The sequence below is a fragment of the Manacus vitellinus genome, unplaced genomic scaffold, assembly GCF_001715985.3.
Source record: "Manacus vitellinus isolate BGI_N305 unplaced genomic scaffold, ASM171598v3 scaffold_0_pilon, whole genome shotgun sequence".
Lineage (NCBI taxonomy): Eukaryota > Metazoa > Chordata > Aves > Passeriformes > Pipridae > Manacus > Manacus vitellinus.
Genome location: NW_021938789.1, coordinates 20,395,809 through 20,421,574, shown reverse-complemented (window position 1 = coordinate 20,421,574; position 25,766 = coordinate 20,395,809). Strand labels below are relative to the sequence as shown.

Here is a 25,766-nt window from a genome sequence, read left to right as displayed (position 1 = left end):
TTTCCACTCACTCTACTTTGTGATTTAAGACTGAAGATTCTGTCATCTGGTTCCAGCAGCTTACAAGCATAGGCAATGTTGACAGCTGTCTCTCTCTTGTCACCTGTCAGCATCCATATTTTTATTCCCGCTTTCCGTAATGCCTGTATCGTGTCCGGAACACCCTCCTGCAGGCGATCTTCAATGCCAGTGGCACCTTAATTTAAACAAGCAGAAGGATTAGTGCTGCTGTTATTTTCAAGATGCTGCAAGAGTGACAGGACAAGATGGTTCTCTGCATACCCACATCCAAAACTAGACACCCTACTGTGAAATGCTTGAAAATGGGAGCGAGATGGGGAGAGAGGAAGGGAGGGGGAGGAGTGAAGGCAGGAGGGAGAGTGGGATTAGGGGATTAAGGGAGGGAGGGAAAATGGAATTAAGAGAGGGTGGGAGGGGGGAGGATGCAGGGGGGGAAGGATGCAGAGAGGGAGGGTGGGGTCAAATAAGGGATAAAGGGGGGGAGGGTGGGATTGAAGGAGCTGGGGGGAGGGAGGGACAGAGGGGAGGGAGTGAGTGATTAAGGGAGGGAGGGAGGGAGAGTGAGATTAAGCAAGCACCTTGGCTGTATGAAGCCATTTAACATCCTTGTTCTCACTTCCATTTAACGTTAGGGCCAACCCATACTGGTTACTATCACACCAGACACAAGCAAAAAAAAATGCCTTGGCCTGCAGGACAGCAGGACCCCACAGCAGCTAGACTTCTCTCTGCTGGCTTTAGTGCCAAAGGGTACCTGTATATCCTTAAAATGACATCAGTTTGCAGCACTCCTCTGGCTTCTCTCCAGAAACTGAAGCCAGTAATTCCAGAACTCTTTTTAGTATCAAGGTTTATGGCATTTGTACTAAGCAGATATGGCACAAAATGAGGGAAGTAACACCTTTTTACACAATAGGACCCATCTCTCTTCAGCTTCTAGCTTCTAGCATGAGCTGCCTTTACTGCCAGTCTGCAGTTGCCCTTTTACACACCTTTTGAAACATTTTTTATTTCATTTCTGCACAGTTGAATGACCTTCAGAAGAATGGTTCCTGCAGAAGCATGCCTGACTTCCCAGCTCCATATCATTACAGAAGGACACAGCACAAGTATACCTGCTGTGCCACAAATGCAACACTGATGGAAAACACATCCAGAAGTGGGATATCTCTGAATGTTTGCATAGGTAGGCCTGTGATTTGTTATTATCATTTCATATGCTTATTAAAATGATATTTAAAAACTCTAGTGAACACAGAAAAATACAATGGTAATGATTACAAAAAAAAAAAAAATCAGTAAAAAAAAGTTTACCCTTTACAAACAACAGAAGAGTACCAGCTGTCTTCAGAGTGTTTTACTAGTACAAATTTACTAGTGAGACTTATGAAAATTCAGGAGTGACAATAAATTCTAGGTCTGTAGAAAGCTATGTGTTACACAAATTGAGATTAGCACAGCTCTCTACAAGCAAATTCCAATTATGAACATCCTAAGCTGTTTCCTGGGGGTTACAGCATTTTCTACATACCGAGCAAAGTTAGTTCTGTCTCAAGCCTCGTGGCAGATTCAAGCAGCAGCTTCTCCCTGTTGTCAATACTGGTTTCTGCTAAAAAATGATGATTTAACCACTCTGCATATTCTGCATCACTCATCACCTACACAGGGAGAGAAAACATCCGGCATGTATCTATACTGTGTTTTCAATGGTGCCTCGGAAGTGTTCTCATGGTTACTTCTGCTGCCCACATCCTGAGCCTAGAAGTGCAGCCCCTGGCAGAGCATTGCTCTGACATGTGCTCCAACATGTCCCTGGATTTAGTACAGTGTTCAGAGAGTTGAATTACTTACCCAGCCTACTCACTGGGACCCTGCGGGTTCCTGGAGCTGCCTGCCAGATTTCCACTTAGACGGAAGGTAGCAGTCCATGGACACAGTATTCTCTCCCTACTGCTCTTTAACTGCAGCACTGAGACAGCCACAGAACCACTGCACAGCTGAGTACAGCTCGATGACTGCGCAACTACACAGCCTGTTCTTTCACTTTACATAAGGCTTTGTAAAGAGGCTCCTTGCCTGTTTCAATCCCTAAGGAAATTTACTTCTGATCAGCTTTGAATTTAAAGTGGAATCTCAAAACATCACTTAAGTTCTGCATCTAGAGTTTGTAACATTTCAAACTGTTTGTGACATCCAATAAAACACGTGTGACTTAATTTGTTTTCTGTGCCTGAAATTCCAACCAGGGTAAGATTCGCACAAGGAGGTCTGCTTAGGACTCTTAAAGAAAAATCAGAGTATTTAACAACCCCTGTTTCACAATTGGGCTGTTAAGCTGCTTGATCCTAAATTGACAACAACTATGGTAATCCAACAGAAGTCAGGAATTGATCTGGGTTATCTTACAGATTCCTTCTGAAAGAACATAAGGATAAACAAAGTGGGGCAATGGAAGAATCTGTTTAGAAGCTGTGATGTTTGCTCCACCGGTGATACCTCTCAGGCTGGTCACAGACTGCAAACAGTCTTCAAAGTATGTATTAAAAGGAATACCTTCTTAGCAATACAAAGAGTGCGCAGTCCTCTTCTGGCATAGTCATCCAAATGCTGCTGAGTTCTCTCTTTAATCTTCTCTTCAATTTCTGAATTATTAGTACATGCTATCACACACAAAAAAAGAGAAAGCAAATAAAACATGTTTGTTTAGGCTAAATTTTGTGGAAAATTTTGAAGGTCTAAATACGTTCTTAAAACACCAAAATGTTTAAACTTTTAACTATGAATGTATCTTCATGTTTCCACCATGTGCTGTCTCTATAGTGAGCATGCAGTGCACCAGTCTGCACAAGCAGTGCAGATGAACCCATCTGGTACTGATATGTCTTTGCTTTGTATCAAAATCTTTTTCTAAAAAAAATTATTTTCTAAAATGAACTGGGCCACAAATAGTCAAGAAGCTTTACTGTTACTGGTCTAGTGGGAGGGACCCAAAAGGGCAGTTACTGAAAAGCTTTGATAAAAATAACTGTTAAGGGGTGGACTATTCAGACAGGCATTCAATTCACCTAACTTCGGAGATGCAAAAGTTAGGTTCCAAGTTTACCTTGAGAAACAAAGTAAGGCGAGGCACCTCAAGAATGAAATTACTCCCCTAGTAAGATGAAAGCCTACAGAGGCTTTTTGTCTAAACTTTAGATGGCTTATGTTGGGCAAGTTAAAATCCACTCTTGAAACTGGAAACATTTCTCTTCATACATCATACAAACCAAACTTCCTTTTGCAGAAAGCAAGCCTTTAAATATAATTCCTTTATATTACTTTTCAAACCATAAAAACAAACAAACCCCACCACCACCTTGGAACATCTTCTGAACTTAAATATACTTAGGTATTTATTTCTAATATACACAGGTAATATTTTCTCTTTACTCCCCTCAGTTAAAAATCAGTGACCATTTGCTACGGCGTATGAATAAGTCAGAGCTTAAACAACGTGCTTGGTGCATCCCTCCTGCGGCCCATTCAGAAACATTTACCTCCACACAACAGGGCCCAGCAGATATTATTATTACATCTAGAAACACAGAAATAATGAGTGGCTGAGGAAAAAAAAAATCAAAACACTCTGAGAGCTGACATCTGCTCCTGACACCTCTCTCCAAAAGTTGAGAAACGCTAACATAGGTAAAGGCTAGAAGTATCTCATTCTAATAAACACCACTCACTGTGTAGCAGAAGCCAACTCTCGTGCAGATGACCTTACTTTGCAACTGGAAATACTTCAGTTGGCTCCAAAGGGTCTGCTTAAGACACCACTAAACTCTTTGATTAACAGCTGCTTCTCTCTTTGCAGTTCCCACACCAGCACACGGCACAGATATATCTAGGTGACATGCAGTGCTACCTTTCTGGGCTCCCCACAAGGACACAGATAATACTTCTGCTTGCTCATTTGTCTCCTCTCATGAATCATGCCATCTTTCACCTGTACTGAAGAATGTACAAGGTGAGCAAAGAATTACGAGTTCTACAGATACCTTCAGATGCAGTTCTCAACAAATCCATCATGACTGAGTCTGCGCCTTTTGTGTACACCACCACTTTGTTGGAGACTGGATGCCGAACCACCACTGACATCCTTTTCCGCAGTGAATCAAAAGGCAGGATATGCAGAAGCTGAAACGTTAAAGATCCCAGACCTGCAAAGTCCACAGTTACTTGATCTGGAGTCCTAGACTGTAAAACGCATTTATAAGCCCTGGCAGCATGAACCAAAGCAGCTTCATCTGGACTTTCAGCTTCATAACGTAGTTTAGGTAAGGGAGATAACTCAATAGATGACACAGCACTGTTGGGTTCACAGCCAGCTACATTCACCATATCTAGTTCCTGAGGCACTTGGGAATTTTCTGGGCTGTCAGTATTGTGAGGTTCACCAGCTCTGTGAGCAGCTCCATCCAAAGCAGGTGAGGCCAGTTTCATTCTGAAAATAGACAGTTTTCTCACAAAACTATTGGGGCTTTCAGATGATGACTCCTTCACACTTGGAAGTGGGGAGGAACTAAGTCTCCGGACTGACAGCCTCTGGAACATTTGCCTGATATCCTCAAGCGATTTAATAGGCATCCTACCCAGTGAAGAGAGTCTCATCTGGAAAAGAATAGTTAGAGAAAGCAGTTATGTTAAATTCTTCATATTTTATTATATTAAAGAAGGACAACTTACAAACTATGTATGTTTCTTAATGAATGCAGTATTTTAAAATTTACCACAAGTTTGACTGCCTGTATTAAAGATGGGCAGTTCAACTAAACATATAAACACACAAGTACACTAAACAGCTCCTGCAAGCTGTAAAAACACTTCAGGTCTGAAAATTGGATGTGTTTCAAGTCTGATTCATGACTCTACACAATACTCCTTTTTAGAACTTTCAGTAACGAAAAGAGTTAGTATGACATTGTAACTTTTAAAAGTTGTGGCAAACTGAATTGAACACTTTAATCCTTGTTCTGAATTAGAAGATATTTGTGAGGAATAAACCAACTCCATACCCCTCACAGTAACTAGCTACAAGAATTGCTAGAAACACAGTACCTTATCAATACTTTTTCAATGTTTTAAATTAAAGGTCAGTTCCTCTTTCCTCAATGTTACAAAATAATTGGCTTTCTGTTACTTAGAACAGTTAGTAAGCTAACAGCTTACAACAGAGGAACAAGGCATGCAAGGCTGACTCCTTTGTCACTGCTGTTGAAAAGCTAAGAATGAGTTACCAGAAAACATGTTCTTTTACCACTGAAAAGCATAAATTAAGGACAGACTCTGGCTTCAGTTCTACCACCATTCCAGCAAGTTGTAATGTGTCTGCGTTCAACATCATGGAAATAGAGATTAGGAACATTACCCCTCCCTAATGCGACACTGAAATTTGCTGTTGCCTTGAGCTCTTTCATTCATTCTCTAATTGTGAACTCAGAAACCTCATGCCACATTGCTCTTCTCAGCCTTCCTACCAGTGCTTGGAGATCTTCTACTCTGCTAGCAAGTTATTCAGAAATATCTCCGAATATTTCTGAATATTCACCTGTACACTCTCACCTGTATATTTTTCTTCATCGCATTTAAGGAATAGCTAACTATAAACTATGAACTCAGGTGCCCCATCCACACATGGACCTCTAGGCTTCCTATGACACTTTCTGGGAATGCTTGGAAGCACAGTAAAATACCAGGCTTATTTATACACAGGAGGTAGTTCATATCCTACAGGACATGTTTTGGGAATGTCTCCAGCTATCATTGTAGGTTCACTGCCTAGATGGACACAAAAATCTAGTCCTTCACGTGCCATTAATATTTTTTTCAAAAGACAAAGTCAACAAATGGAAATCACCAAAGAATGGGGGGAGGAAATAGAAGCTGAACTTGAGAATTATCCTGCAACACAGTCAAAACTGGTAAAAAATGGGGTTATGAAAATCCCACCCTGAAAAAAACCCAAAGATTTGAAAAAAATAGTAGTATCTTTAAATATAAAGTTAGATTGTGTGCTCTGAAAACAATGAGTAGTCACTCCAGATTACTGAAGCAGGACAATCTAGCAAATGCACCGTCAATTCAAGGTGAGACCAGTTTATGTCACACTGTAAAGCATTTTTTCTTCAGATTAATATACTTAAAAAATTGATCTTCCATGTTTTTGTTGAAGCTCTATTTGAATAGTCAGGGAACAGGGAAGAGTGTTCTTAGTTCCAATATTCTGGGAATCTCCTGAGATTATTCTTATCTTTCAGCCAAGAGTAACCTATTTGTAAAGGTAGCCTAAGTGTTGGTGTATTCTTAAAGGAAGCTATGCCCATATCTAGGAAAAAAACACAGATTATAGAAAAAAGTTACAATGGCAATTCAATCTCAAAATTTGTCTTGTAAAAGTTATGAACAGTCTATACACAGAAACAAAAAGATGGAAGCCAAGTTACCAACACTGTTTTATACATTAACTCATTGCACTCTGTAGCTTTACAGTAATTCCCTTCTTTTTCTAACAGGACAAACTAAGAGGATAAAAGGATAATTATTTAATTGCCAGTTAATTGTTTTCTTCCTTTTGTAATCAAACCAAAACGGAGCTTGGTTATTTGTAAATATGGCCAAAAGCCAAAAGTGAAGCCTTCTTACCTTCTGACGTGGTTGATGGGGGACTGAAACCACAACAGTATTACAGATTGCCAGAGCAAGAAAGAAGTCAGTGATGTACATTGTCTCCAAAGATAATTTGCTGCTAGCTTCTTCTGACTGTTGATAGGAATGAAAAGAAATTTGACTGAACTTCTCCAGCAGCTGTGTGTCTGGTATAACATCCGTTTCCTATTATGAAATGAACAATGTCCATTAGGTTATAAAATTAATCTCAGTCTCTGAAGATTAAATCAGTTACAGAAGAATGAATGAACAACTTCCCTCCTGTGCTAAGTTAGTTATACTAGGAAACAGAGAAACACTTTGGCGCTTTCACTGCCTTATGCTAGTCTATTGAAAATGGAAAACTTCATGCCCAAAGAGGTAAACAGTAAGGTCTTAGTTTACAGACACTTCTACAGAGATTAAGTATGATGAATGCTATTTAGACACCTTCAGGTACAGAAGCAGAGTTTTTGCCTCTCATAACCTCAAATAAATATTGATCATCTAGATATTTCCTATTAAAAACAAAAGAAAATTCTAGAAACTTCTTAAAATAAAAGAACAAACTGTTATTAAGATGAAGTTGGCAATTTCATCTGGAGTGGTCATGGACTCACAGCAGCAAGAACCAAAGCATAAACCTTCATGATTCAATGAGTATCTGCAATTCAGGTGCAAATAGGATGCTGCCAAGCCATCATGACAGGCTCTGATTTTGAGGGGAGAGAGAGGGGATTTCTTAAATGACAAGCACTCTTGATCAAATGAGGGTAAAAAGATACTCCCTAATGAGTTACTTCAGAAATTTAGCATCAAACCCAACAGCTTTTACTTACAATGGGACTGCTGAAAGCCATGTGTCCTGAGTGGGGACCACCACCTGCTCCATCTTCCCTTATGAATGCAGGGTAACTACCAGACAACTGGTTCAAAGACTTTCTGTTCAAAGGTTCACACACAGCTCTGCAGTTGTGCCTCTGCCATTTTGACATATGTGTTGAAGAGCCACACTGACAATCAACCGAATCCTCATGCTCTGAATCCATCTCTTGATAGGATTCCAACCTCTTTGCTAAGGAAAGGGAAACAAAATTATTGTTCCATGAGCAAAAAGAAACTTGTCTAAAACACTGCCTAAAGGTTCAGGAACCAAAATTTTAAAATAAGGAATTTAATATATAGTTAAGAGTAATCCACCATTAATCCACAACCTGTAGGAAGCCGTCACACTGACTTCCTGTTTGGGACACTGCACTTCGAGAGCACCATTCCACTGGACCGAATCCAGAAGAGGAAGCAAGAATGATGAGGTTTCTAGACAACATGTCACATGGAAACAGTAAAATTAGCTGGAGTTACACAGTCTTCAGAAGGGCACACTGATGGGAACCAAATAATAGTCTTCAAGTGAAGGGCAACTGCACCACAGATATAAATGCGGTTCTATGCCCCACAGGAAGGTCAGTGCTGTAAAGAACCACTATAGCAAATGGAAACACTCCTATGCTATCATGTACTTGATCAAGAACATACCCAAGTGTTTACACTGGAGCTCTCAAACAGTGTTTGATGACATGTCACAAGTTGAAATCTGAATCCAGAAAGCACTGGATCAGTGTACACTATTCAGGTTTCAACGTTTTACCTCTCACTGTGAAAACAGCATGCAGTGAGCATACACTAGCAGTTCAGTACCTAAAATCCACAGACAGCATGGAAAAATTGTTTTGAGGATTGTGTGTTGCATATTTATTTCATTGAAGTATGAATACAAACAATGGCATCCTAGGAAAAACAAAACATTAACACACAGACTTATCCAGCAACACCTCTAATTCCCTATTTCTTTCTTATTTCAAGTGGTAGCTACTGTACAGGAAAAAGTGAAAACTGTAATATTATTCTGTTTTATGTAAACATAAAACCTATCCACAGTTCAGTCCCCAGCTCTGTTGCTCAAAATGAGATGGAAATAGGTTTGTTATGTCACTTGTGAGTCCTTTTCCTCCTAGCAAAGCACAGGAGCTTAGCTATGTTCCAGAAATGAGGTACCAGATTTGCTACCCTGTTAGGTTTTCCATGTTTTCTTTTGTCTTCTGTTTCTGGAACATAAATGAAAGAATCCTCTCATCTTGCCACTCTGATGAGCCAAGGAAAGCAGAGAGACCAGAGCTTACACCTTCCTTGGGAGGCCATCTCCCTATTGTCAACATGAAATTAGTAACGTAATTCTTTCAAAAAACAGATAGATGGGAACGTAACAAACTGTGGCTCTCCACAACTACCAAATACAATATCCCATATGAGGCATTGATACCTTTTACTAGAAAGCAACGCCAGTGACTTATTTTGCAGAGGCAGGTTTGGACAACATGCCCATTCCACTATGCTTCTAGGCTGTTGAGAAGAACTGCATGCTCTGTCTGAAGTGACATGTGTCACCTCTTGTAAAACCAGACTGCTCTACCGCCATGGTGCAAGAGGCACGTGTTACTTTAGAGAGAACACCGCATGGGGGCACCTATAGGGAGGACTATACTGAATCACAGGCATTGCTGTTGTGTGCTTCCCTCATGTGCTCCCTTTACCCTGGGTCATAGATATAAACACAGAGATAAATGTCTAGACTAGGTGGCTTGTATGCAAAGGACTGTACTGTGTTGCACTGCAACTCTTAACCTGTGTAGCAGCAGCCTTGCAAGCAGCAGCTCTATGCAACTGAACAAATACAAAGCGGGGCTAAACCACAGGACCTACCAAGGTTTCATAAAGTGATTTTCAGGGCTCATATAATTTCTAATTTGTTAGGAAGAAACCTATGCTTATTCTCCAGGAAAAAAACAGGGTGCAGGAGGAAATAATTATGAACATAACTAACACACTAATAATTTTGGAAGATAACTCTATGTGAACTACATAGAAAAGTACATGTAGACATACTTTCCCTAGCACACTGAGACCTGAATCAGCTACAGTTGCATCATTCACACTACTGCTTGGTTTCTCTTCTGAAATACTTTTCCTTCCTATAGGAAATGCTCTGAAAATACATTCTACTTCTTATCTAAGTTGTTCATTCACCAAGTTTGAGACTTAAAAATATTTTTTTCTCACTTTGCTGTAGCCATCCTTCCCAGTACAATCATGCAAAGCTAAAGAATTATCTGGACAGCCACACCATAACATTTTCAAAATATGTGCAGAAATTGCTGTAAAGTTTGTTTGCAACCATCTGGTCCTGTGACAAAAGGAGGGTTGAACTGATTCACTGCTGTGGCCAGCAGGGTGTGCCTTTTGCTCGCAGTTGTGAGCAGCTCTATCTGGCAGCAAACCCACCAATACCACAAAGGGTTTAATACACAGCTGTGCTTCACATGTCCACCTGTCAGCACCTCCCCTTTGATCTCATATGGAATGCCTGCATTGCCCACCAGCAAAAGAGCGAAGGTCTGCAGCCGCTAGTACTTACACATGGTAACTGTAACAAAAACTTTGTGTTTTTATATAATTAATAAAATAGCTACTAAATAATTCGTGTCACTCTGCCCAGTTTTCTCTTGTGTCTGGAGTTGTATCTTCTCCTGGCTCCCATAAGGCTTCAAGCTGGCTCTCATGGTATGTATACTGAAAGATGGTACACTTTTAGACAATAAGATAGCAACTATCCGTTAACACCACCTGGTAAATTTTTGGCTAACAATAAACAGCTGTGTGTAAGATATAAGTAAGAATACAACAGTCATTTTTGATGGAGGTACTTATCTTTGCATTAACACACATATGGACACACGTGACTGACTTGTACCTTAAAATTACTGTTAAGTAATGTATTAATACTGTTAAGCATGTAATTCATTTATGTTATTGTATCCTCAAGGGCAAAAGTATGTTGAATTGCAGCCTTAAGATATACTATATAAAGCTGGTATATTGCTATGTCAGTCAACAGTATGTTTAAACCCTAAAATGCTAGGTAAGCACTGGCACTCTAGTTGGGGAAAGAAAAAAAAGAGAGGAAAGACTAGATGGGCAATTTTCCAGTGTTCTGGGTTCTGAATATTTCAAGGAGAGAAACAAAACATAGTAGTCATGATTTCTTCCAGAGCAAGTAAAGGATATTACATTCATGGTATCAAAATGGTATCATGTTGGAAAAATGACCCATGTGAACACAGGTTTAGTGTCTTACCATTTTCCTCATGGCAATATTCCTGTCCTGCAATGCTGCATCTCCGAAAAACCATTTTATTTTCAGTGAGGGTTCCAGTCTTGTCAGAGAAGATATACTGAATCTGGCCAAGGTCTTCAGCAATATTCAGTGCTCGACACTGAATAGTTGAATCTGTTTTCTCATGGTAAAAATCAATGTCATTCTGTATTAAATAGATCTGTCCCAGTTTGACAATTTCAATTGAAACATAGAGAGAAACTGGGATCAAGACCTGTCAAAATAAAACATGGAGATTAAATAAAACCAAAGTCTTTGGCCAGTTACAAATATAAAGTAGCTCTACTGAAGCTGAAGAGTTAGTTACTCAAGGGTATAAATGAGATCAGAATATGACCCATGTTCAAAGCAGACTAAAGTTACCTGTAATAAAATTATCATCGTCCAGAACATATAGAACCCTGCTAATATTGGAGGAACCGATTTCCCATCTGGCTTGGGGATGTTAATAAAAGGTATTTCCGAATACCTAGTTAACCAAATTCCATGGCCTTGAAAACAAGAACAAGATAAAGTGAGTCAGTTGTATGTAAACTGTATCACAGTTCAGGGTCGTTGTGGTACCTGTTACACTCTGCAGTCCTTTCTATGCTTTTAAACTACCATTTTCTTTCTTAATTTTTTCTTCAACAGGAACCCAAATATCAGTGCATAGAAGAAATACCTTACATGCATTTCTATCAACAGCACATCTATACAGCATATCTCAGAACTAAGGAAATATTAACTACACTTCACAAACACTTCTCTTCCCCAAAAAACCCCCTCTGGCAATTAATTGCTACCCTTGCTTGTTCAGGTTTTAGTCTACCTGTGAACGTCATCATTATTAAGTACAGTCTGAAGAAGTATTTTTAAACATATTTTAAACACCTTCATGATCTGTCAGAAAAGTTAGTATGTTTAGATACACTCAAGGTCACCATTTAATCAATCCCTAAAAAATCAGATCATTACAACTCTAGTCACGCTAGATCTCTCACCTCAATGTGTACATCACACATTATCTGAAAAATCCCAAGAGAAAGTAGGAGTTCTGCAGAGCAGTAGTGAGAGAAAAGGGAAATCAACCAGAGAAACAGGTTCCAGACCTAAGAACTCACATCAGAAATATACTTCTTGACCACATCCCAGATTAAATATGACAACATGAACTAAAACCTGGCAGCATCCTCAATTTTTAGGGAATTACACATGGATAAAGACTGACAAAATGAATCAACTCCAAAATAAAACACTAAGCTGAGAGAGGAAAATAGTAGGAGTCTGGTGATTCTCACTTACCTATTGCTCCAGTTAAACACATCAAAATTAGAAGTAGAACACACCAAAGAATATCAGTGTTCACTTTTCTTTCCAATTTACTGCGCTTGTAATGAGGGCCATTGTTATTCAGCATGGCTTTGGTTTCATGACCTGCAACCAAAAAACAGGTTGAAATTCTCTGATGACAGGTATCAGAACCACAAGTGCTTTACATTTCTAAAGCTCTGGGAAACAGAATATTTCTATAGACAAATATTTGAACAGTGGTTATAAATACGAGTAAATTAATTTCTCATACAATGCATGAATTCTGTTGTAAAGAAAACTGAACAAGCTATATCAAAATCTGTCATGTGTACATTACCTTTTGTCACTAATGTTCCTTCCTACAGAAACAACCTCATTCTTGATCCCTCTATATTATTTCTAGTGTTTTCTACAAAATCCTACGCCTCTGTTACAACTATCTGGCTGGATACATCATATTGATTAGTTTAAAAACCTCTGCCCTTTGATGCAGAACACTGAAGAACAGCACTAGCTTCAGTTTCAGATAAGAAAAAAATCCTAAGCAAGCCAAGCATTTCCATGTTCACTTCAAAACCTGGGTTTACCATTGCAACTAATAGTTAAGGACAAGGGCCTGTTCACACACAACAGATCTGTTCTTCCAGTAATAATTAGGCATATCAGTTTTTTACATTGTTAAATCAGAAGCAAACTTCCCCCAGACATGAGTTCTTAACATTTCTAGCTACAGCTGCCTTTTGCTGGATTCAAGCTTTTACTCTTCCAATTCCCCTTTGCATGATACTGTTTTTTAGGGCACATAACCATCTTGTGTGCAAGGCAATCTGTGAAAGCCAGGGTGGTTCACTAACCTGCATAAACCACTATGCCTACAACAGCTTCTGTGTTTCTTACTGTGCATCCTCGCAGGAGTAAGTTTTCCTTGCTGAGAGCCACTCGATCCTTGTTTGAATGCTCACTGTAAAAAAAAGCACATCACGTCAGCTGTAGGACTCCAGCAATTACAGTTAGGCTTTGCAAAACCACTGGAGAGTAGACTTCCCAAAGAAGCTGCTAGTCACTGACCCCCATTCTGACATTACTGATTGGACTTTTCAAAAGAATGGAGTAACATGCAAGCAGATCACTCTTGAAAATCCAAGCAAGCATAAAGGCACTGCATTACAATTTTCTTGTGTTTATAAGCCCAGAATTTGCCAGCTGTCATATGAGAAGTAGGCAACACTATTGAAAAGAGATCCAAGACAAACACTGGAAGTTTGAAACCCTATAACTTCTACTTGGATTACCAGCATCAGAAAAAATTTGGAGAAAATAGAAAATATGTTTAAAATTCCATTTTAAACATATTGAGAGCATCACCACTCCTGTGGTATACTTTCACTGCAGGCAGGCCCACTGTAAAGGTGCTTCCTCAAACTAAGATTTATATATATTTATTTATCTTCTCAAATATCTAATGTGTCAGTGTGCAAAGGGAAGAATATAGACATAACTCTCAAATCCTGAAAATCAGTTACCCCATAAAACAGCACTTTGTTTTCCTACTGTCTACAGAAAATCATAAACCTGTAAGAATCATACAATGGCTGGGGTTGGAAGAGACCTTAGAGATCATCTAGTTCTTTAAGGCTCCTTCCAACTCTAACCCTGAAGAAAAACCCTAACCCTAATCATGAACTAAACCTGACAAAAAAACTACAGCTAGGTACACTGGTGAAAAGGAGTTTGATCAAGTAATTGATGGTTAAAGAAAACAAAGAGCAGGAAGGGAAGCCAGTCCTTTTGATTTCCAATTCTCAGCAATGCAGTTTTGCAATCAGGCCATGCTCCAGATCAAATACTGTAGAGGTCACACATTATGAAGGGCAGATTTGAAACAGCTATTTCAAGTATGAAATACACAATTGCAAAACAGCCTGAACTAAGATGTTAAAAATATTCAATAGAAAATAAAAAGCATCAGTTCACAATCTGCTGCTCAGAAAACCCTCTGGAGCTCTATCTGTTGGGCTGCACTCAGAAAGGCAGTGGTGCAAACTGATTTCTATCTATATTGTTATTTTTTAAAGCAAACATTACAAACTCTGACAAAGCAAAAGACAGTAGTTTAAAGAGCCATCAAGTATACTTACACAAAGCCTCGGAATCGACTGAGGTTGTTGTTAGGACTTTCACACTCTATTCTACTGGAAAATTCCTCTGGATCAATTTCAGAGACCTAAAGCCACAGGAACAAAAAAAAAACCCCAAAAACAGAACTCAGACAAAATGAGATAGAACTTAAAAACATCATAAACTCATAGGTTCAGATATTGCTATCTTTGAAACTGTAGGTTGTGGGTGGTGTTGATGGCCTCCTACCCTGCATAAATCAGACTTACAAATCATAGAACGACTTTCTAGTAAATATCAAGCCCTGACAAGTATCAGTTGCATTGCTGATATTCTGAGAGCACTGGAAAGGAGAAAATGGGTGGAAGAGTAAGGAAGAAGAAAACAACAAAACCAATAAGAACATCTAAAAGGAAGAGATTTCCCATAGGTTTTTTTCATTATATGGAAAATAAAAGAAAAAGAAGAGGCACTGTCTTCTCTGCAAGCAGTATTTCTTGCACACAGGCATTTTTTTCCTAGTACCATGACCAGGATGCTATTTGTGCTAACACAAAGAAAGCAGGTAGAATTTTGTAATGATGTTTGAGACTCATGAGTACCAAAGAAAAGGCTGTTATGAAAGGCCAGAGGTACACGTTAATTAGAAAAGCCAAGCAAAACAAAATCCTGTATTAGTAAGAATGAAGCATGACAAGAAGTAAGAGAAAAGCCAAAAGGCCTTATTTTAGGAATTACCTGCTGTTGCAATTTAATTTCAGTTAATGGCATATGCCTCTAGTCCCCAGTATAACACAGGCTAGCCACGGGTATAACTGAGTCATTTCCAAACTGAGTACCTGTCACTAACTCTTTGGAAAGAACTCTTTGGAAGTTCTACTGTTTAGAAAAAACCAAATACACAATTCAAAGTTTCAAACTCCCAGGTATAATTGTCTGATTCACAGGTGTTACTGAATACATCTGCATAATTACAGGTTTCTGAGAAGGCTGTACTCCCACAACCATGTGGCTTCACACTGGCAGAATAGCAACTGTGAGCTTAAAACACGACCCTGTAAGTAGAATTTGAAACTCAGAAGACATTATATTATTAGCTTTATATATTGTTGGCTTGCTAAAAAAATTTTTATTATGTTTTTCTGTATTGATGTATTGCACTGTATTAACCTGAAGTTGATTGACTCTCGTGGACAGCACATCATGCCTTTGTTATTACCAGACTCACTAAGTAACGGGACTTAGAGACAACTTCTCACTTCCTCACCACTGTTGAAAATTCAGAGGCAGTTCAGGTAATTTTAACTCCAGAGGACTAATCAGTCTGTTGTTATGGAGACAGCACTGAGTCTCCTCGCTATTGTTTTCAGCATGGTGTTTCAGCAGCAGAACTCAGTACCAGGTGTGCTGAAGACTGCAGAAATGACACGATTCTTTGATCTTTTGATATTGTCCCCTTCCTATTGTGCCAGTCTCCAACATTTTGACTGCTAGGTATAACATTAAAGTACTGTATGGAGTAACAATATATTTGAAATACAAAAAAAACAGTGAAAGAGAAGATAATATCTGCTCTTCTTTTTAGGTCTTTATACAGCACAGAAGTCCCCTCTAAAAAACTCAAATTTCTCACCCACAGCATGCTATGCACCATACTTGACTTCTTGACATTTACCTGAATAGGTAATTTCACCGGCTTGCATTACTTCAAATAGATCTGTCTTTCTCAGGGTTAGGTGAACACATAAATATTTTCTCCAAAACAACTCCAGTAACAATTTATAACTGTTACCTAATAACTTTGTTTTCAGATGTGGACTGCTGAGCTATCATGAATTAGGCAATGTAGAGGGCTGAGTTGATTGGGTTTTTTTAGTTGACCATCTGTCTTGTCAACTTTCTTAGGTGACTAGAAACACACAACTATCACCTGCTCTGCATATCCTTTCACCACCTGTCTCTGCTTCAGATTGGTTTCTCCATCAAGGCCTGCTGTTTCAATGTAACAGATCCCATCCAGGTCACTGGAATATAACAGCACCATGTCAGCAGGAATGATTTCATTACGTGAAAGCCGGACGAAGTCTCCAACATTGACATTTTTCCAGCACTCATCTATGTATTTCTTCTCCTTCCTGAAATACACAGAAGAACAGTGACTTTTTACAAATGCATAATCTAATCTGAAAGGTCAGACAAACACACTGGAACTAGAAAATGTCTCAAATAACTATTTATGCTTCCAACCATTAAAAATCTCTGATAAGATAGCGCAAGCTGAATATAATTACAAAGAATCAACTCTGGAGTCCAAGCCATTTTTCTGGGAATTACATTCAAGACACCCTCTGAGAATTATTTTAGCTCTATTTAAAATTCAACACACTTGCTTCCTATATATTCATCATTCCAAGAAAGGAAACAGTGTTTTCAGTATTTCTCTTTGGGCCTTCACTTTTTCTTGCAATTACGCAACAAGAACAGTTTATTCTCTTCTGATAAGGCCTTTCAAAAATGTCTGTCTCCCAAAATAACAAATATTTACCAGTAAGGAAAGAATATTCAGCAACAACTTCACTGATGCTCTGAATATAAATATTTGTATTTACAGAATTTTAAAGTATTTTTTTTGTTAATTTTTGAATGTAAGGTTCAAGGCCAGATTGGATGGTATTTTGAGCAAACTGGTCTAGTGGAAGGTGTCCCTGCCCATGGCTAGGAGGTGGAACTAGATGATCTCTAAGGTCCCTTCAACCATTCTATGATTCTGTGAAGGTACCAAGACTCTGTAATACTCAGTGAAGTCAATAAAAGCTCATGCTTGTCTGCATTGAGTTGAAATTCTTTATTAGTATGAAATATCCAGGCATGAAGTAAATAAGTTTGAACCGTTTTCAACATTCCATTTATAGCTGCTTTTTGTGTTCTCAGCTGAGATTAAGAATTTTCCTTTAATGTATAATCGCAGCAGTTCATTGCAAACACAGTGAAGTTTAGAGTGGTAAACAGGATGCAAGGTAAAAAGCAACAAAGAGTGCTTGAGGAGTTAGCCAGAGGCACATAGCAGCAGGCTAGTGCAATGTGGGTGGATGAAACACACCTACAGTGACTGCTACAAGGACTGTGCAGGTCTGGAGTAGGTTTTTGTAAAAACTATTACTGCCCTCAGTGACTGCTTTGTTTCCTGCCTTGCATGGACTAACCCAACAGCAATGTTTAAAGAGAGGAGCACGTACTCTCCACAGTCTTCATTTCTCAGTCATCCAGACTGGTGTATGGTTTGGGCTGTATTTTCTATTCAAACAGAAACAGACACTCCTAATGACAAAGAAAATATCGGAAAAACATTTCCTGTATTGAGCTTTGCACCCGTACTTTTCAGACCTGCATTATCTGATAGTATCCCTTAGAAAATACCTGTCTACAAACAGATGGCACAAGGCCCACACATTTAACCACTGTAATGATGACAGTTTCTCCACTGAAGATAAGGAGGTGTTTATATTGCTTTCAAAGTGCAAACAAAGCAAAACCAGGAAGCAATAAAAGCTGACAAAAATTAAAGTGATATAATGCACAACTGTTTTCTCCTTAAGATGCTCATCACTAGTCTTCTACGCAGATGGAACGCTGGCACAATGGAAAGCATGTAAAACTTAAAGCTACAGTCATGTCTATCAGAAGATGGATGGATTAAAAAAACTGCAGGAATCAACTTTTCATACCAGTACATCTCCACTGAAATAAAGACAAGAAAAAAAAAAAAAAGGAGTTGAAGGAAAAAGTTCCAAAGTAAATTAACAAACCTCAAATTAATTATAGAGGCAAACAGAAAAAGGGTAGGAAGAACTGCTGAAACACAATATGACTCTCACTTACTGAAGGTATGACTTAGGCTTTGATAGCTGACAAAGTAAATCTATTCAGGAGACAGAGATACGAAAACTAGTAATTTTTGTTTGTTTGTTTGCTTAGAACTACCCTTCAGGTACAGAAAGAACCTCAATCAGCATAACTTTCTGTGTAGGCCACTTTACCCCACTATGAAGGCCAAACGAGTCCAACTAGGGTGCAACACCAACTGGAGCAGAATGCCCTGGTCACTCCAAAACAGCAACCTTTTACCTCACCCTCGAAACAGGATGGAAAGGATTTGAGAACCCATGAGGACAGTGGAAGATTACTTCCTCAGCCAGCTTGCATCTAGAAGAGTTAGAGAAAGGGTGGAAACAGAAAGGTAAGCAAGACAAAATAAGATCATAAGCGAAGAAGGCAATGGCATCACTAATGCAGTAAGATAAAAATATCAGGTGAATAGTTGTCAATTTCTGTCCCTGACTTCTACAGAGATTTTTCAAAGTGAATTGGAATTTCCAAAACCATAGAAATATTTGGAAACTCTAGACCTTGTGACAAAGCAACCCTTTGATTTATTCTTGAAGAAATTATTTACAAGAGATTAAAAAAAGTACAAAATACCAGTACTCTCACATCCCTGTATTTTTTTCTAACTACTATGCATTTCACAAAAAAATACAAAAAACTATTTGTCCATGCTGCCAGTGTTGAGATTAGGTGATGGAAAATATTTCCTCTTTTAAATCACTACCTGTTTATTGAACATTAGACTGAAAATGTATGATGCTTCTTTTTACTTGATTGACTTGAATTAGTCCCACTTTCTTTATGCCAGACTGGAGTCTGGGAGAGGAAAGAAAAGCTAAAAGTAAGGAAGAGTCATGTAGAAAGGATTTTTCTTTACAGAGCTCAGTTCCACAAAGAAAAACTGATTATTAAATTATGTCTGGATTCCAAATATATACAATGATTTGCATAAACATGTATTTGTAAAGAACAGTAATTACAGCACATCTACTCGCAAGGTTTGCAATGAAAAAGAAATATACTTGAAGAGCTCTGCAGAAGAGGGAAGAAGAGAAGAAAAACATATCAACCAGCAACATCATCTATCCTACTTCTGATGCAGCAGGTGGATCATGCACATATTCTCTATCCAGTTCAGCACAAAGTCTAACAAAAAAGTGTAGCTGCCTTTAGTGGTAGGTCAGCAGGGAACTAAATGGATTTTTCCATCATAGTCACCTCACCACTGTTCTACTAAAATGACATGAACTACACAATGTTAACAGATGCTCAAACAGAAATGCCTTTATACTTCATGATTCATAGCTATTTAAATGAGATCCTACTACTTTAGAATGATAACTTGCTCAAAATGCACAAGGACTTGATAACTATTTAACATCATAGCAACAATTATAAACTAAACTAAAATGCACATTAGCACATCTTATTGATATGTTTTACTACTCCACAAGTGAAAAATGAGAAAGGGGAAAAAATTCTAAGCAATATTATCACATTTTCAACACAGAAATAAACTTTCCTAGAAAAATCTGCCTCAGGTTCTGTGTATTTAAGACCAAATACAATAAATCTGATCCATCAAATGGATACAATCCACAGCTCTAAAAAGTAGCAGGTTGAAAACTTTGAAACTATGGATGTCAGACATTTGCTATAAGCAAAAGCAATTAAGGAGTAGGGGATGGTGTCGGGTTTGTCAAAAAACAGAGAAACTAGCATCTAGGTGCTCAGATAGACCTATCGAGGCACTGAGACTGTCACGTTTTGTCATGGAGAACAGAGCACAGTGAAACTGGGTTTTATTATGAAAACCCTTAGCTTTGTACACAAGCAAGCCTCACAAGAGTTCAAGATGCAAGGATCATTGGTCTTCCTGAAAATGCTTCATCACACAAATTATCTTCAGGTACAAAAAGCTGGCCTACCAGCTTTCAGGCATGACAACTATTGCTTAGTTATGTTGAGATAGCAAGAAGAGCTGCTATATTAGGCACACAGAAGCCATGTAGGTGTCAGTATCTAACGTGTAAGTAAAATCACAGACAGAACATACAATGTATACAACTTTTCCACATGAACAAATGCATAGCAAGAAAATTACTGGAAATTGTATTCAAAATTACCTAGTTGTTCATCACGTTTACAATTACTATGTTTGATAAAATGCATGCACTGGAACAGGGGATTCTTGTTAAAAAAGTTAAGAAATTCTGAATCCTAATGTGAGATTAATGGAAGTTTAAGATAAATCAGCTCACGTGTAGTGAGCAATAATTTTTTGTACCAGTAGCATTTAATTCTCCTGAACCATGCCTCTCAGCTTATTTTTAAAACCAGACTAGACTATATAAAATACTTCATGACAAAAACTAAGGAGAAAAAAAGTTACAAAGCCAAAACATTTAGAAGCACAATAAGGAATTTTCACACAGGACTAATATGGCCACTGATTATTACAGATTTTTGGTGAAGGGGGAAAAAAATAAAGCCAGAACAGAAGATCAGAAATTAATTCTGTTTCATTAACATTGGTATGAGATTACAAGTAACACAGAATCTTCAGGAATATGAAGATTGAATACTTCAGCTTTCTGGCAATGAATTCTTTCAGGGTACATGACAATTCATAGCCAGAAATAATCCAGCTTCTCCCTTAAACCTTCTCTGCAGACATGAAAAAGAAAGAAAACACTTATCTTCCCTAATAGCCCAATTTCTTACTTGTTTTGAGCTCAAATTTGTATAGGTTGAATAGAATGTTTCTGGGAAAGCTGCTATATATATATTTGTGTTTGCCAACAAAATCTGTTTGGTTTTGCTTGTCCAGATGATAAGCAGACTTGCCCAGATGATAGTCCAGACTTTTATGGTTATGAGTTAGTTCTTAAACTACCAAGAGAGTGTGGCAAATGCTAGAAAGCTGGAGATTCCATCTGCTAACTACCACATTACATTTAATAATTATGTAGTACCAGACTGTAAATACACTGCATGGGCTAATTAAGGTTACCTCTAGAGTACAAAGTTTAGGGTTTGGCATAAACCTAAACTAGCACATTGAGATTTTAGAAAAGCTTATTTTCCCTGTATTGCCTTCACTAAGAAAAGGTGTGTCTTTAATGAAAAGAGGAAGATTTAAATGTCGTTTCATACTACAGCAACTACAGTATGTTAAGTGTTGAACTCTCAATCCCTCCTCTCCAGCACCTCTCCAGGTGCTATTTGTGATGGCTACCACAACACATTAAAAGTGACATTTTCCAAAATACTTGTTTCCCTACATGGAAACAGAGCATGCAAGAAAGAAAAAGAGTTCCCTATGCTTCCTTTATCTTTGTATTTTACATGCTCAGAATATCCTTTCATGACAGGTATAAAAGAAAAACAATTATGTGGGCAGCACCAACATACACTAAAAGAATTTTTTGCCAGTTAATTTAGAATATCATCAGTTTGTATTCCTATCTCTTTATTATCCCTGTATAATAATTGCCTATCAGCAAACCTCTTGCCACTAGCAGATTCCACTCCTGACTTGCACCCACAGTCTGCAATATTGCAGTCCTGCACGGTGAAACAGATGCTAACATTTGTACCAAACTGTGATGCACTCAAATAGAAAATTATCTCATTCTGCTTGGGCAAATGTTATTACATTGTAAGTACAATATGATGCCATTAATGAGTGATAAAGTAGCAGCCTCTGAATTTCCATGGTGCTTACAGCCGTTTTAGAGGAACTAAAAATACACCTTTCAAAACAAATGCCATGTACAACAATGCTTAACTAGTCAAAGTAGCTTGGTTAACACAGTACAAACTCATGCATGAACACGGCTCAAAGCATAATTTTTTTTCAGCAAATTTTACACTAATTTGATACCCATTTAGCAAAACTGGTGATTGAGACTCAACTAGACCCTGAGCGACCTGATCTAAATAGCCCTGCTTTGAGCAGGGGGTTAAGATCAGATGACCTCCAGAGACCTTTCTCAAATTATTTTATGATTCTATGAGTATTCAGAAAGTAAATCAAAAGAATTATCAACAACTTTTCACATAATAGTCATAATCAAATAACAGCAATATACCATATAGACAGTTGCCTCTTACCTGCTATATACTTTGGTTAGTAAGTTGTTTATCTGTTTATCCATTTTGTATCTTGAGTAATCTTCCAAACCATCCTTCACTGCAATAATTGTCAGAACCCCTACCAGAGGTAGCATTGTAATTTCTTTTTGGAAAGCTTCCACCAGAGGAACCCAATTTAGGACAACTAGAAATAGGAAATACAAATTGGCAACTCTGAAACAAAGAGAAAACACAGGAGTTAGCCGTACTAGCAGACAGTGATACTTATTTCCCCACTCCATGCTATATAGACATTTAAGTTAACAGCAATTATCTTTTCTTCACCCCAACTGCAATTTAAGAATTAAGTATCCAGAACTCTGTTTTCACTCTCCGGTCAACAGATTACTTAGCTGCACTGCTGCTTAATATACATGACCAGACAATGCAGAAACCAAGAATTTTCCTTTATTTTCAAAACTGTCCTCCAGGCACAGGTTTTCTAGTAAAGCACTGGCAAACTTCCACTCTCTCAAATTTCCAGGTCTTTTAAACTTAATTTTATCATCTCTCAGGGGAGATGGCATGTCTTAAAAAGGAAGCCATCCTACAACCTCCCTGCATAACTTTACAAATCAGCAGTCCTCCAAGCAGAAGGAAGATGAAAAAAAACTGGCAAGAGAGACAGACATGAAGGAAAGGGAAAAACACATTTACAGGAAATGAATTGAAAATCCTACTGCAGATTGGTGTGTGGCAGTGCTCCAAGAAGAAGAAATAGTTCAATAGTCCAAAGAACTGAATACGTGGAAAGTACATAAGCTAAGAAGAAAAGGATTAGTCCAACACTGATATTTAAGACACTTTGGCCAAATAACACATATCTTTTCAGAAATGATAAGCAGGTCAGGAGGAAGAATAATTTTTGAACAGAAAGCAACACACACACATTTAAATAAAAAGATTCCACTTCAGAAGAACTACCACAATCAAAAAGGAGTTAATTACCTGTGAAATTGTTCAAATAAATTCCGTGGTAAAAAATTCAGTAAAGTATACTTAGTAGTCCGTATTTTGTTGTTCATGTATAGTTTTGATACTTTTTCATACTCTTCTTTAAAATGTCCCAAACAAGGTATCACTATCCTATGTTTGCCACTAGTTTTTGATGATTGATGGCACTTGCTACTTGAATTGCTGCTGCTGCCTTCCCTGCCCTCTGCTGATATCAGTCGCTGCCAACGGTATCGGGCCCAGCGGATGGGATCTGCCATTGCACCTGGAAGGCTTTATAATCCAAGGAATGTCCTCTACCTAGAAATGTTTTAAAATACAGCAAGTTACATAACAATTCTATAAAGGCTTTTCAACTAAAAAGTCACAGTTTTGAATAAGCCCAGAGAAAAAGTGATTTTCATATTTCGACTAAGGAAAACCAACCCAGACAGTTAATAGGTTATGTGAGGCCAGGAACTTCCGCTTCAAAGCTTGAATTTCATCCACTCTTTCAGGATCCTAGAGTTTCATTACTCTGTTTAAAATGCACAATTGCTTTTTAATAGCAGCCCGCCCACCAATTTCTCATGCTACAGTATTAAAAAAGCAGAAAAGATGCTAATTCTGCAGGGAACAGCATTTTCTAAGGAATCCTCATCTCAGACACTGCAGTCCATACTGATGGTTAACAAAGTTTATTAAACTCAGAATTCAACAATCTAGCAATATGAATCTGAGTACTGACACAAAGTGAGGAATTGCCAGTGAAAGGCACTAAGTAACTATCATGAACAAACCCCTTTTTCTATGGAATTAGAAACAAGTTTGAAAATTTTTAACAACTGACAGAGGATGAATAAATTTCATGCAAATGCTTCTCCTCCATCCACCCAGCCAAGCTCTAGCATTCGACACAGGAATTTGTCTTCCTAAAGAAAGCTGAAGTTCATAGATGTAGCTGATACTCACTTTTTCAAATCACCTAATGCAGTCAGAAAAGGCCTCTTACACACACAAACCATGCTTTAGTAGAAGCTCAAAAGTGCTGGTTTTTACAATGAAGTTTTTTACAATTTATGAACCTTTACACCTTAATGGTTGCTACATTTCTTGTACTATTTCTTCCATAGAACAGCTTACAGTATATTTGTTTAAAACTATAAATTGCTTGAGCCCTAAATCATCAGTACTTCTCACTGCAGATTACTTTCCTTCCATCTGGTGTCTTACTAATTGTATACATTCTAGCAAAATTTTTTACTAAATCCTCCTCCTAAGTTCCCACACAAAAGCTGCCTCTAAAACTTGCTGGATCTTTCTAAATGAAATCTTTTTACAACAGACCCTAGGCAGTCATCAGCTTAATCCTGATTTTGGCTTTAATCAGTTCAATTTTCTATTCGTGTGATATCTCTCTGCCATTGACAAATGCCACTGTCCTGCTCAAGATTCCTCCAAAATGTTCCTTATAGAAGCAATTTTCCAAACTACTAATCCATTTTATCCAAACTATCTTCTCTTACATACCGTCCTTGGTTTCTTTTTCCTATTATAATTGTAGAAAGTTTGAAACATGAGCACAATGCCCTCAGTAGGTCCTCTAACAATGAGACAGTATTCATATCTCTACATCAACCTGTTCTATTCTTAAAAAGAAAATTCTCCAACATTCCTAAAGAGCTTGGTCCTCTGCGCAACTACCCTTCAAGCTCCCTACTGTCTCTCTGGCCTCTTCCTCTCATGAAATAAGATGGTACATTTTTGTCCTATCACCATGAGATGTGGTAGTGATTGACTGTTACAATCTTAATGTCTCAGAGGATTGTTACCACGTACATTAAAATCACATTCCTGTTTAGAAACCATGATCTGCATACAAAGGAGAGAATAACAAACCTGTATATAGCATCTCCTCTCAGCATTCCCTGGCAGTACCCTACTGTTCTTCCAAGGCCCTTCTGCAGCACTCCCTCAGGCAATGTAAGGGATCAGTCTGAGAAAAAGGCTTTCTGTTTTTCTCAGTCCTAAATCTTGTGGTCCCAGTAACCATCGGACTAACAAAGGTTGCATGGGAAGGAAGCTATGTCTGGAACTTCTCAGAGAAGAAAGAAGAAAGTTGTGAAAATTTTCCAAAACACATGGCATCCTCTTATTTGCACAGAATGCAGCATCTTCTACCTTTGCTTCCCCTAATCCTACTGCCTGGGAGACAGTTCCCAGAGGGACTGCACAGAGGTTACTGACCCATTTTAGTCAGGGTCAGTCTTTCCACCAGAAATGGAAACTCTGACATGTAGAAGCAGCTACTTCACACCAATTAACTACTTTTAATGCATGGTTACTATATAGTCATACATATGAACACTGATCTGTACACACGCAAAAGAGATGCTTCAATTCATTTACACTGAGCCTGAGAACAAGTCTGAAGCTTGAAAGGTAGTAAAGTCTTTAAAAATGT

The 25,766-nt window shown here is 38.2% G+C and overlaps 1 protein-coding gene across 2 annotated transcripts in view; it reads right to left on the bottom strand.

Moving 5' to 3' along the window:
* The window catches only part of ATP10D (ATPase phospholipid transporting 10D (putative)), a 37,283-nt gene extending 13,665 nt beyond the window's left edge, over positions 1-23,618 (bottom strand). The window contains exons 1-15 of one of the 2 annotated variants that reach the window (XM_018068850.2): positions 23,318-23,618; positions 22,349-22,543; positions 18,473-18,550; positions 16,278-16,482; positions 14,368-14,453; positions 13,084-13,190; positions 12,221-12,352; positions 11,300-11,427; positions 10,898-11,150; positions 7,545-7,780; positions 6,703-6,891; positions 4,059-4,671; positions 2,575-2,681; positions 1,553-1,679; positions 12-196 (exon numbers count right to left, since the gene is read on the bottom strand). In XM_018068850.2, coding sequence (XP_017924339.1) covers positions 12-196; positions 1,553-1,679; positions 2,575-2,681; positions 4,059-4,671; positions 6,703-6,891; positions 7,545-7,780; positions 10,898-11,150; positions 11,300-11,427; positions 12,221-12,352; positions 13,084-13,190; positions 14,368-14,453; positions 16,278-16,482; positions 18,473-18,550; positions 22,349-22,543; positions 23,318-23,583 — 2,907 coding nt within the window. In that variant the 5' untranslated portion in view covers positions 23,584-23,618. The remainder of the gene's footprint in view (positions 1-11; positions 197-1,552; positions 1,680-2,574; positions 2,682-4,058; positions 4,672-6,702; positions 6,892-7,544; positions 7,781-10,897; positions 11,151-11,299; positions 11,428-12,220; positions 12,353-13,083; positions 13,191-14,367; positions 14,454-16,277; positions 16,483-18,472; positions 18,551-22,348; positions 22,544-23,317) is intronic. The other variant, XM_018068857.2, reaches the window with a different exon arrangement.
* Positions 23,619-25,766: the final 2,148 nt, after the last annotated feature.